The 14,019-nt window shown below is 40.0% G+C and overlaps 1 protein-coding gene across 9 annotated transcripts in view; it reads right to left on the reverse strand.

Moving 5' to 3' along the window:
- NCKAP5 (NCK associated protein 5) overlaps positions 1–14,019 on the reverse strand; it is a 376,987-nt gene that overhangs the window by 223,243 nt on the left and 139,725 nt on the right. For all 9 annotated transcript variants that reach the window (XM_066190349.1, XM_066190348.1, XM_066190347.1 and 6 more), the window contains one exon: positions 12,212–12,285. In XM_066190349.1, the coding sequence (XP_066046446.1) occupies positions 12,212–12,285 (74 nt within the window). The remainder of the gene's footprint in view (positions 1–12,211; positions 12,286–14,019) is intronic.

The following is a 14,019-nucleotide window of genomic DNA, read 5'->3' on the forward strand; positions in this document are numbered from 1 at the left end:
CACCGCCGCGCCGGGGGCGGGCAGCGCTGCCCGCGGGCTGCTTGCTCACCGTGGGGAAAACCCTCCTTCCGCACAGCCCCGAGTGCGGAGCTGTCCTCGAAAGTTAGGAGAGAGGGCACGCGGCGCGGCGGAGCCGCCGGGATGGCTTGGGATGCGCCAAGGGACAGCCTGTGCCCGTAGGGATTGGGCTGCTGAGGGTCTGGTGTGTGACACACAGGTGAAAGAGTTCACGTGGATGGAGGCTCACAGGCATGCACGGCACGCTTTTAAGCCTCCTAGTATGTGAACACGCAGTTCCAAAAGAATCGCTGAAAGCTTTGGCATCTGTTAGTCCAAAAATAGCAAGTAAAAATTTTTTTTTCCTGGTTAGAAGAAAATCTAACTGGTACGTGATCCGGTTATTTGTAGATGCATGGTGTGTGTAAGAGAACCTAAGAAGAAATGGTACATGTGAGAGAACCTAAGTGAACAGTGAGCAAGAGTTCAGGCAGGATTTCCCAATTTAATGAGACAAAGTGAGAGATCGAGGAAACAGGGTGAGAAAAACTGACAATGCAAATGAGAGACAGTGGGTACACTGAAGTGAAGAGACTGCAGAACCAGAGTGCAAAGAAAATCCTCATCCATGGTGCTGGGACAAGAATCAAAAGGAAGAGCTCTTTCTCTATCTGAAAGTCAAAGACAAGTACTGGAGAAGCAGAACTTCAAAAATGAAGGTAGCAGGAGTTTTTCTGGATTTTGAAACTGGAGGTCTCTTAGCAGAGGAGCTCAGAAGAACAAATAAATTATTGGATAATGTTCAGATTTTACTTAACTGGTTAGCTGTGGCTGAAGAGAGTGCAGGAAGTTGCAGAAGGAATCTCTTCCTGTGGTGGTACAGAAAAGTCTTTGCAGCAAAATGTGTTGCTATGGTGTCTTGAGTAAACCCATAGCCAGATCTCTTAATGCAGATTTTCTCCCAAGTTGGCAATTCCTTTTTCCCGTGTGGAATGAGAACCTCCAAAATTACTCGAATCTGTCAAACTTGTAAGTTTATCTTTTCCAGGACACAGGCACCTTGCTCTCTTCTGAGACACAATTGTTCAATTTTCTGAGGGCTGATCTAGAGTCCTGGGCTAGTCAAAGATCTTGGGTTTAATTAACTGTAATGGGGTGAAGCATAAAGTCTGTACTACACTGTGCATCAGAGTAGATGATACAGTGATGCTCTTAAATACTGCAAAAATACTTTCCTTCTGCGACAGCTGCAAAGCAGCATGAGACAGGAACTAAGTGTCATGGCAGACAAGTCCTATCCAAATCCAGTAGAATGTGGGGTTTCCAAAGAGACTGTTCTCCATTCAAACATGCTGTCATCATTTAAACCATCACCCTGTCTGAGTTTTAACTGCTTTGTTGTGTAGAAAATCACCTTGAGCAACTCTTGTATGAGCCAGTTTTACCTACTGAGTAGAAGATATGGTAATTTTCTGTTAAAGATATGTAAATTTTTCTATTTAAATAAAAAAAACAATAAAACGTAATCACGCTACAATGCCTGTTGCTTGAATAGACAACCTTAATCTCCTATCCAGACTCTTTCTAATTAGTACTTGAGACTCGGCTAACACACGAGTGCCTGTGTTGGATCTGTCCAGAAAGTCTGTGTAATTCAGTGTCATTTCTCTTCACTGGCAAGCCCCAAATATCCAGGGGAAGATCCAGCATGTCACCTCTCTCCAATCCCCTTGGAGCTCAGGGATCTGACCCAAGCTTGCCCTCTGTGTGTTCAGTACATCTCACTAGCTCTCTTCCATGACTATCCAGCCCCTAACTGAACTCACATACTCTTAAAATCTGTGGCACCATGTTGGAGATGCCCTGATCCTTTTTTACATGAAAAATCTCTTCATTTGTGTTTTGATGTGCTGCCTGTTTTCATCCAACAGCCTGTACTTCTTGCATTGGAAGAAGCAGTGGACAAGCAGCTCCTCTCCATGCTGCTCACATTTTAGCTTTCATTCCCCTGCCTGAGTTACTGCTTTTTCAGACTGAAGAGTCCTAGTTGTTCCATAAATGGAAACCCAACTCCAGCTTATGATTGTCCTTTTCTGTCCTTCCCTGAACCTGCCCAGTTTTTATACACCTTTTCTAAAGTGGGAGACCAGAACTGCAACTGATATTCAAGCAGTAAAATCACTGGCACAATCATGGTTCCTTCCTAGGTGTGGTACTGCAGGTCTTAGAATATTAGCCTAGTCAGAGTAAGTCTATGAAGTCTGTAAATTATTGCAGACATATTTTCTATTTGAAGACCACATTCATCTTTCCATGATTCTCCTTTCCTGGATTCCCTGTGAAAACATGGAATGGTTTCACCAAATCTGCTAGATTAACAGTAGCTAAAGGGACAAAAAAAAAATTAAATATTGCCAGTTAATTAATTATTTTCAGGCCTAAGCTTACATTCATTGAAATCAAGAGTGACAGACTTGGTCTCTTACTCTGTAACTAGAAGTGATTTAGATTTGAACCAATATTTATCTACAACTCAAAGCTATAATTACAACTTGAAAGGTTATGCATATCGAGCTGCACTGTATATGACTGCTGAGATACTGTTCTTCTGTGTCTCTTTAAGATTAGTAGTATCTCGGTTTCATATACAGCAATAAGTACATGTTCCAAATCATTATTTCTTGTCCCTAGGCTTGCACAGTTTTGTCTAGCATAGACATTTACAAGATAATGCACCAGTCTTCAAACAAAATTCATGACTTGGCTCACCATTTCTTCTGAGAGATACAAATACTGCAGTGCTCATGCTTCGAAACACTAAAATAAAGTAGGTGATAGCATTAGCTCAATACATTGCTGGTAGCCATAGTTTTAAATAAACCAACCTAACAGCTGGAACAGGCAAATGCAATGATTTGGGGGATTTTTTTCATTATCTCACAGGCACCAAGCCACCCTTGGAGGGACAGATACTTCCTAAAATGATTTCTAATTCTGGTATCGTGCATGATGTGGAGGTGATGTACCTCTGCTCTCTGCTGCATTCTGCAGCTCCTCCAAATGGGAGAGACGCAGGAAAGAACAGCTACGTTGGTAGGTTGGAAGTGACTGATTTGCACAGTTGTCAGTAATGACAAAACAACCAGGGAACCTTTGAGACAGCCTCTGCCCCACAGAGAAACTTCATCCTTAAAAATCTGGGAAGGGAAAGGAACCTCCTGAAATGCAGTCATTAAGCTTTACTCGCTTCTTATCCTTTTATTAACAATTATATATTTGCTTACACGGGGCTGAGGCTGTGTATGGGTGATGTAATACCAGATTTTTAGATGTTCTACCCCAAGGCTACTGGCGCTTAACACCAGCGGTGTTGCAGGGCTCTGTTAAACACGAGCAGGGCAGAAATCACATGAACTGACGTCATTTATAGAAACAGTTGCTCTTTCAGCCTGACACAGGGCACTGTTCAGTGAGACCTGAGGCAGTGCTGCCCTTTTGAGGACTTCAGCTCTGGGGATGATTGCCTGCATGCCCAGGAAAACTGCCAGGCCAGGCTATTGCACAAAAAGCTGTGCAACAGGAGCTGACAGGGACACTCATGGCAGGAAGAATCAGTCACTGGAGGAGAGGTTGCAGAACGAACTGGTCCCCAGTAACCAAGCTGGAATTTCCCAGTGGAGCAGATCTACAGGAAGACAGGCAGCCTGGCTGCTGCCTCGTGCTGACGTGTTAGCATCAGCTCCTGCTGCTAATGGGTACATTCAAAACAAAAAGGATTCCGTGAAAGTTTTCTCTGGATCTCAGTGGAATTAGAGTTTAGATTCTTCATGGGAATTCTGAGTATCTTTTGAACTGGCTGAATAAAGGGTCAAGTGCAGCCACTTGCACATTTCCACACTGCAGAACAGAAGTGAAGTCATGACTTTACTGTCACAGGGAGGACACAGCATTTGGCCATTTTTCCAAAAATTCACAACAGTGTTATTAGGGGAAAAGTGGAGAGGAATTGAGAGTGTTCACAACCTCTGGTGTGTTTATGGACCATTTCTCTCAGGGCTCTTAAGGAAGATAGATACTTCCTTGGCATTTGAACTCTTCCAACCATGAGGAGTGGGAGATCATAAAAATACAGGGAGCCTTGTAGGAGCCACAACCTATGTACTTATGTCTTTTAAAAGGGCTTCAGAGGCTTTTGGCTTGCCTGGCAGAGGACTAAGAATCTACTGAATGAAAAACAATAGTGGATTTATTACAGCATTATCGAGAACTGATCTGGGAAGGATTTGTAAGGTAATATCAAACTTCCTCAGTACAGGGCAGTAGGAGCACGTGCTGATTCTGGCGGGGTGTGGAAGCAGATCAGCCTCTCCCTCTGCCATCTTTAAAGGTGCTACATAAACGACAGCAAAATAAATGACCTGCAAAAGGTGACATCTTACTGCAAAGTATTTGGTGGAGATCAATCTGGGGTTTTTATTTTTTGCTTATTTGAATTATACTTTCTGATTTCTGCTTAGCTAATCAGGTGGTAATAAAACTAAGAGTCCTGCATTTTTCAAGCTTTTATTAAATTTTGAAAATCTCAGGGGAATATCTACAGAAGCAAGAGTAAGCAAATTGTGAGCTATGCAGATTTAAGTAGGAAAAAATATGCTCATGTCTTTAATATGTGATGAATGCTGCTGTATATTTGAAACCCTGTCCCCAGTGGAACCCATTACAATAATATTTATACAGGTTTATGCTATAAATGCATGATATTTTCCCTACAGCTGAATATGTTGGAATTTACTCCTGACTAAAAAAAAAAAAAAAGTGTGAGTAGGTGATATCCCAGAATCTAGATTGCTATAGGCACAATTAAGCCCTTTTATTAACAAATGAAGCAATGAAAAATGTATTTTGTTAACATAAAAAGGACTTGGTACAGCAGGCAGAATGGATAGAAAATGCACCCCGAATCTCCTGCACCAGGTGTGAACTGGAAGCCAGCCAAATCCTACAGAATTCAGGGAAACTGGATCTTCAAGTGCCAGCCTCACACAAAGCCTGGAGATAGGTGCTGACTGTTGTGGAAGATGACAGTGATGGATCAGCACACAATTAAAGAGCAAGGATAAGTGGTCACAGCAGGATTTTGGCTGCACGGGTGTCCTGCTTTCAATTCAAGCAATATTTGTCCTGTGGCAGGCCCAGCCACATGACACAGGGTCTGCATCCATGGTTTTCTCTATGTGATAAACCCAATGGTTTCATCAGCACAGGAACAACCCGTACTTTAAAATGAACTGCCTGAAGAGAACAGCCGGAGCCTTTCTCTCCTGCTCCTCTTGTTAATCTGAGAGAGGACATCCTTTGCTTTGTACTGTGGAGTGGTGAGGGCCAAGGGCAGGAGTAGGAGAGGAGACACCCAAAGAAAGGTCACCTCTTCCACACCTCATCATGGTGTGAACTGTAGACACAAGAGAATCCTCTCCCAGCACACAGCTTGGGGTCAGGTTGCCACCAAGAGTGTTTTAAGCTATAGAGCTTTCTAAAGATTCAGGCAGTGATGTGGGAACTTCATCCCTCAGACTGAACAGGCTGACAGTACGCAGTGCTGTGACTGAACGCAGCAATGGATAACACATGGATCTCTTGTATATGCTCCATTACTTTTCTTTGTTATAATATTTATATTATTTCTTGTTGCATCCTTGGGGCTGAGGAGATGAAAACCATTTCTTGCTTTGTGTGGAACACTTAGGCCCTGTTCTCACTTGGGGCCTTAAACTATTTCTTCAATGTAATTTAGGGGGAAAAAAAAGGTTGAGCATTACAGGATGAGATAGAAATGCTAAACTTGATTATTTAACTTTTCTTTCACAAATGAAACCCATTTACAAGGAAAGGTGCTAACCTGACTTGCATGACTTCATATAGAATTTCTTCTTGGCCTTTTCTACATCTGCCATCAGCAGTGCTCTATTTGTAGACTTCATCAGTGAAACAGAGCGGTAAGATACCATTCCTTTAAAAACAGCAAATCCATAAATTTATCTTTTCTTTCTTAAACCCAGCATGCCATCTAAAACCCTATCTCATAACCTGTGACTGTGCAGTACTCATTTGTACAGTACATTTTGACACCTTGGTTTTATAAGGGCCTGAATTCTCAGTTGTTGCCTTGGTGTAAATCCGTAGGTTTTCCTCTGCCAAATAGGAGCCAGGGCTCTGTGTAAAGATAAGTTGTTCACTCTTAGAGAAGACTTCAGGGAAATGCCACTGTTACTCATCAAAATTATTCTTTGCTCTGTGAATAAAGCCAATAACATAATTGGAATTATCTGAGGAGTGAAATATGATTCAATTCGAGTAAGCATGGCTGTGTGCAGGCATTAATGGAAGAGTAAATTCAGCACCGAATAATAAAATGAGACTCCGCTCAGTTTCCATTTGGAAATGTTTTGATTTCTAAAGAAGAACGAGGTAATCTCAGAGCACCAGCATCAGATAATTGCGTATTTATTTCTCTGGGTCGTTGTGCTGATCCGGGTCTCCCCTCTGAGGCTGGGTGCCGTGTGAGAGGAGCAGGTGCCCTGAGGTTTCCCTGCATGTGGGCTCAGTGCTGTCCCCCATGCAGCGACGCAGCAGTTGTGCAGCGCCCGGTGCTGCTACCTGGGCCAGGCTGCACTGCAGGGGACAGACAAAATCCTGCCACTCACGCTTAGCGTCAGACAAAACCACTTCAAAGCTGATTTTTTTTTTTTTGTCCCTAACCCTAAATAGCCGCTACAGTAATATGTATATCTGCATACACAAAAGAGTTTGTTCTTAGAAAAAAATCTAAAACAAATGCAGAACCATGCCAGGATTATACATTTCATTTCCCAGCATACAAATGAGGAACTAATTTAGTCTGGGCTGTTCATGCATTTTGCTTTTAACAAACATCCATATGCCAAATAGACCTTCCACATACTTCCCTGCTGGAGTTTTTTTTTTTCCTTTCAACTTGGTAGGGAACATTTGTGATCCTTATTCTACCAAATATATCTAAAGAATATATTTTGCTCAAGGCTTTCTATTTTATAATTTAAGAGAAACAAAATCGATTCATGGCTCTGGCAGTCTCGCTATTATGACAAGCATACATCTGTGCAAAAATACCCCAATCCCTAATTAATTACAGAATGTTACTAACATTTTATAATTTAGCATTGGTTAATTTATTTAATTTTATAAACACAGCCATATGAAGTTACTTTTTATGGACCACTTTTTCATCTTTTGCCTGCAGTTCTGAAATCTGGGTAGTTTAGCATAGATACAGAGATATTTGCTTGTTATCAAGATTATTTTCTGTTCAGATGGTTCTCAGTCCTTTATGTAATGACTTCAATACTGAGGCTTGACACCACTCCTGACTCATGCAGCACTGATGAGCAGTGTTAATGGGAGTTTTTTTCCAATTAGAGGAAACAGGCTGAGAGTCATGTTCTTTAAAATTAATACTTTTTATGAATATATAATGCCGATCATATTTCTCATTTACCAGGGCACATCAATTTTAGTTTCATTTTAAGTCAGCTTAGTAAATACTTCACAAAAATATGCCCTGTTGGAGTTAAAATGGCTCATTGCCGAAAGAGATTTATTTATTGATCTGGTAAAGAGCTGCACATAAAATTACTATCAACTTTAATCAGATGAGGACAATTATTTTATACGACTAATTAGTGGAGCTAATAAAAAATCTGAGCAGGTATAAACTTCTGTGAAGCATTTATATTTGAGTGAAAGACCAGACTTGATTTGAACATTGAGATAAATCCTCAATGTTTCCACTGCAGCAAGCGTTCTAGCAGCTATTCAGCCTTTTCCTGTGCTTACACATTCAGTATTTATAGTGGACGTACGTAGTCCATCGGGTTCATTTGTAATCTTTAAACCATCCTCTCTTACTTTTCTATGACCCTATTAAAAATACAATCTAAAAGGCAAACAGTAAAACCCTTGCTTTTCTCTATATTCAAGTTGCTCTCACTCAATTTGGTCCTGGAGAAGTATCTTTAATAGCTGTGGTGTGACATGGGCACTGTACTGGGGAGCCAAAGGAAGCAAGTGGTTCTCTTTCACAGATAATACAATGGCAGTGCTTTTTGTGGCTTGTAACTGCATCTGCACTGCTCGATGTACCATCAACATTTATGATCAGCTAAAGAAAAGCACATTTGGCCAAAAAAAAAATACATTTTTAATTGGTATCCTCATGCACATATTTAAACACCAATCCAACACCAATGCTCATGTGAAGCAGTACTGTGAGCTCTGTAATACAACTTCATAGCCTTATATGGTTTTTGCCTACATTTTTGTGTGTTTTTTCACACGTAAGGTGAAACGTCAGCTTTAGAGAGATATGTATGTTACAATGTTAGCTGGAAGAATCTGAATTAGTTCCTGAATGACTCCTAATTGCCAAACTCAGTTCTACTCTACCTCATTCAGCCTCAGCTTCAAATATTAAGGAAACTAAAAGGAATCAATATTTGCACGGGTTTTACAAATTTATCATATGCATCCAGCAGTGCTGTAGAGATGTAGGGAAAAAACCCCAAGAAAATACAGCCCCAGCAAAACCAAAGACTGATGAAGAGACAACAGTCAGGCTTTAGTGGATAATAACACAAAACACCTTTCTCCTGGCTTTATGCGTTGCCAAGATGGTATGACCAGGCAGGTGGATCAAGAAGCAAAGTAGAAGGAAGCCTCATGCTCTTACCACACCTCACCACACCAACCTCTAATCATGGACTACAACAACAATTTTGGAAGATTAATTAATTTCTAATACAGTCTATAACTCACATTAGCATCGTAGACCACGGGCCATGTTTGTTATGAGAACTTCAGGAATGGGTTAAAATGGGGGTTTGGCCCCATGACCTGGCTGCTTACACCTTCATTCCCCTCAGGCCAAGTTTCTAAGCCCTGGAAAGAAAAATATACTTGTGCAGAGCATGACCTTATTTAGTTGGGGTAGCATTTGATTTTTTTCTCAGCCTTCATTACTGTAATATCATACACAGGATTTTTCCATTGTGTGCCATGCAACTTATTCCCCTAAGATTTGTCTTTTTCTAGTCAAGCAGTTTAAAGCTAATCACGGTTGTTATTTTAATCTGTGCTCACCATTAAGAATTCTCGCCGAGCTATTCTGCTTGTTAGCAATTAAGGCTTTCCAATGGAAGTTCATGATTACAGCAAAGGCAACCTGTTTAATACTTGGCACCTCTTTAGTACACCGGCATTAAAACCAGGGGCACAGAAGCATGCTAATGCTGCTGATGAAAGCAGAGCAGATCTATTTAACAAACTCTGTTTTGAATATACAGCGTAGGAGAAATGCAATGCAGTCATCATTTGCATTTCTGGTCCCTCCCCTCTGTGTTTTACATTCCTGTAATAAGGTAGGGAAGTGCTGTTTGACCTTCATTAACTTGTTACATATTAGTCATGTCTGAACTGCAGCATATCCTCAGGCTTTCACCAAAGCAGACTAAAGTGCTGGTCCTGGTTCCAGTAGCAATACTAATAAAATTCCCTGGAAAGGCCTCAAGACCAGAGTCTGACCTTTGCTTATTTAGGCAAGCATCCAATGCTGAATTATGACTCCTTCCTTCTGTTAACAGAATTAGTAATTGCTGCCACTGATCAGTGTGTCAAGACTTAAAAATTATGATCTACCATCAAGTCAATTAGCAAAGACTGCAGGAGCAAATTTTTGCTTCTCATGTTGATTGTCCATGTGATTCTGCCATAAAAATTATACATTAGCTGAACTAAAGCATTAGATGACTAGGTAGAAAACAACATTGCAGGGTCCACTCCCCTGACCCAGTTCTGTCTTGTTTAAAGCTATTTCCAAACAGGATAGGGCAGAGAAATCCAAAACAATATCTTTTTTTATTATTTTTTTAAACTGATACATGGAGATGCACAACCACTACTGCACATCACCTCCAATGGTAAATGTTAGTGATTTACATTGTGGGGGTCAAATTTATCTCACATTGGGTAAATGTGTTTAGCTCCAACCTGAGAAATAGGGGAACCACTGACAAGTCAAATATGCGATCAATAATGTGAAAATAACTACTGTAAAATGTCCAGTATAAGAAAAGCTGTTTTAATAAAGTCTGCATCTTCACAAACTACTGATGTTCCTTCCCTCGTTGTAGTCAAGGCTTTAGGAACAAGGCATCTGAAGCTGGGCTAGAGGTCTGCTTTAGTGGAAAGCCATAAAACGTGACCTAACCATAGCCAGTCCTCCTGGGACAGCAATTACAGAAATAAATGTTCCACAGCAGATGCTAATGCTGTGTATAAACAGTCCTTGTCTAAACTGAAAAGAAATTTCGGCCCCCACATGTCTTTTAGGGTCCCATTGTACGTGTGGAAATGTGAAGGAAATGTAAAATTGATATGCACACCATGGCATTGGGTTTAGTGTCCTCTGCCTCGGCCTGGGCACTATAAATCTGTGCTGGCTGTGAGTGGGGCTGGAGGAGCTAAATGGGGAGAATTTGTGTGTGTCAGTTTTATGGGCTCGCCCCTGTACAGTGCGGGTTATCGGTCAATGTCAGGTTCAGCGCCCAGTGACCCACTGGGCTCACATCGTGGCGGCCACAAATCAAGAGCATAATGAAGGCTGAGGAGAGGGCTCTGCTGATTTATTAGGACATCTGTCTGGCTGTAGACAGCCCAGCACTGCGCCTGTGTAGTGCCAGCTATTAGCATAATCCTCACCATGAAACTTCTCGGAGATTTAAAAGAGAGGAATAAAGTGTTCAAAGAGGACTGGCGAAACCACAAGGGTTGTTCTTGTAGTGCTCATTACCAGGCTTAACTTTTTATGCCAACACCCCATAAAAATAATATAAGACCAGAAAATGTTATAAATAAATTGTTTTTAGTTTTTCAAACCCCTGGATTTTCAGAGTACATCTGTATGTCTGTTTATAGTAAAGTCACTACCCCTGCTACTTTTCAAAGCCTTTTAATATTTTAACTTTTTAATTATTCATTTATATTTAATCACAGTAGTGTCATCTGCATATCAGGTTATCACCTTCATTCTTACAAAGTTAGTCTCCTGAATTCTGTAATGTTAAATGAAAACCTCAGGTTTTTTGTGCCAGTTATATTTGAGTGCTTTTTAAAAAAAGCAGGAAATGAGCACAAACTTTCATAGTTTGCCTATAAATAAGAGTCGGTCTCACAATGCTGTAAGCTGTAAATGCTGTGATACTACTTTGTACTGTATAGGTCAAGAAGTGACCTGTGAGGTGCAGAACAACTAATACTGGCATGTGCAAAGTTGTTCTTTTTTCGTACACGAGAGGCATTCACTTGAAAAATCAGACAGATCGTTATTTCTCCCTTCATCAGAACTAAGGTGAAATAGGTTTCAGTCTATGAACATTAAATTATTCCCTGAAGATACTTTTATATTTGACTGTGTTTTAAAAGACTGTCACTGTTCATATGCCTTCAGAAAAAAGAAAGTTAAATACTGCATTAAAAAAAATTGCTGTGAATGTTGAAGGAATTTTTATCACCTCTATTATTCCATTTTCTCTGTATTAAATGTTATGTTAGACAGGATTTGAGCAGTTACCAAATTTGCTGTAGGCAGTGTAGAAACACCCACCAGCATGTGGCAATCCCTGCTTTGCTTCAGCCGGGCTGAAGTCTGGGCAACATGAACGGAGAAGATATAGAAAATCCAAACTATCAAGGGCACTGCAAAATTGTAAACCTGTGTTTATTTTAGTTTCAAAACTCTCAGTTGGTCATGCTGCTATGGTGGTATTTTGGCTAGATTTTATGTGCCATTCAATGAAAACGCTTACATTTAAGGATATAAGAGAGTTTCTGAAATCCAGTCCAATTGAAAGAATGTGAAGTAGAGTTAGCATCCACTGCCTAGAAACTTTAACATGAATAAACCTGTGCATGTGTGCAACTGCCCTGTTTAACAAAGGCATGATTCGACTCGTGTGTGCTGCCCTACTTATTTCATGAGGTAAGATTTGTTAGCCTGCTAAGAATTAAAAAATGGAGAAACTGAATATCCAATCATTCATTTGAACTCAAAAATGGAAACTATGGACTGCAATATCATTTCCAAAATAGCAACATAAATAAATATGTGTGGCACAGTACTTGCCTCCATAAATTCCAGCGTTGTTCTTCCAGCTGCGTCACTAAATGCTCTATGTATTTGTTGGAGTCCATGTATTCCTAAATGAAAAAAAAAAAAAAAAATATTAGTTTTTCAATGTTCCAAGTATTTATAAAATTTTGAGTAAAAACCAGTCAGAGTCAGTTTGTGGAGTGCACTTTGATTTTGCTCCCAAATTTGTCCCATGTACATAGAAATCCCAGTGATGTAGAAATCTGGATTAAATCTACATTTGGATTCACATTACGTGAACAGGGCAGTAGCCTAGTGCACTCTTCAGAGATTATTTGAGGGGAAGACAAGAGGCATTGAGGATACACAAGCAGCACAAATAAATTAGTGTCCATATAAATTCATATCCATATTCCATACCCAGAATAATCTTCCCTGGTTCCAGACTGAAAAATAACTTCCCAGCAGTGCAGTTACTGTGTTTGGTGCACATTTTGTTTACTTTAGATATAAATCAAAGTGAACTGAATATTTGACTCGAATATTTATTTTATGGACAGTATGAAAAATACTATAGCATGTACCCTATTTGAAAATGAAGCTATAACTCAGCTCCTATATTCTTTTCCAGTCCAACTTTTGCAGATGCAATAACTTGCAATATCAGCTCTATGAAAGCTCCTGTACTTGTGTCTAGACAGGATTTCTGATAAATAATCTTGACCAGATGAAAAATTCGGATTTTTTCCTACTGGAGCCCATTCTTTAAACTCAATGCAAAGAGATGATGTTTATTCTCAGCAGAGAAATCTGTCAGTGATGGAAATACACCACCTCATTTCCAGGAGGAAGGCAACATCAGTGTTATTTATATCAAATATTTCAGAATGAGCCCACAGAATAACGTGATATAATATGATGTATTTGGATGACAGCAGTAACAACACAGTCACATTACTATTATTCTGCAAGTCTATCAGTAATGACATAGCTGTCTTGATATATCTCACCAAAGCAAAAATATGTCTCAAACTTCGTACTTCAGGAAATTGCAAGTATTGGAATACTGCATAGAACAGAATCCATCTCCACTTTCTGGAGACAAAAGCTTCACTTTTATAGCTCCACTGTTTTACCTCTGGACTCATCACAGAACCACTTTGTGGGGTTCCTGTTTGTATTAGGAGTTTTCTCTTCACTATTATTATTTCTTTTGTGTACAAATATGGATTTTTGTTGCAAAGTAGTTGTTTCTTCTGAGCCATTTATCTTCATGACCAGGAATATGAGACAGCCACTACAGGGACTGTACATCATTGTGTCTCCTCAAGGTGAAGATAAATGTTTGCTGATTTTAATGATCATAATTTTTATATAAATGTACATTTTTATTTTGCAGGACTGGAATTGTTCCAAGTGATTCTGTGTTTCTGTCCACAATAATTATTTTCTTGTTCAGAGAGAGATGGAGGGAGGGAGGGTGGTTCTGCAAAGGCACAAAGAAAAGTGCCTGGCACAGACAGGAAGCAAGAGTAGGACTCAGCTCCCAAGGAGGCTCTGCAAAAGCAGCTCGGCCATATCCTGTTCAAACTGCATGGCCTGAAAAGCTTTGGGTGTTGTAAAACTTTCCATTAAACTCGGTGGTCGCCCCAAGTTTAAATTTCATTCTAACTGCTGTAAATACAAGCATCACATAGCTGTTCCTTTCAGAACACATTAAATCATGTAAATCCTGAGAAACACAATGAACTTCAGTGGCAATTAAGCAGAAATCTTCTAAGCTAATTCTAGTAAAATTGTTCTGCAATACACATATATTAGAGTTCACGAAATATATATTG

The sequence above is a fragment of the Chamaea fasciata genome, unplaced genomic scaffold, assembly GCF_029207755.1.
Source record: "Chamaea fasciata isolate MVZ Bird 193981 ecotype frontalis unplaced genomic scaffold, bChaFas1.0.hap1 SCAF_8, whole genome shotgun sequence".
NCBI lineage: Eukaryota > Metazoa > Chordata > Aves > Passeriformes > Sylviidae > Chamaea > Chamaea fasciata.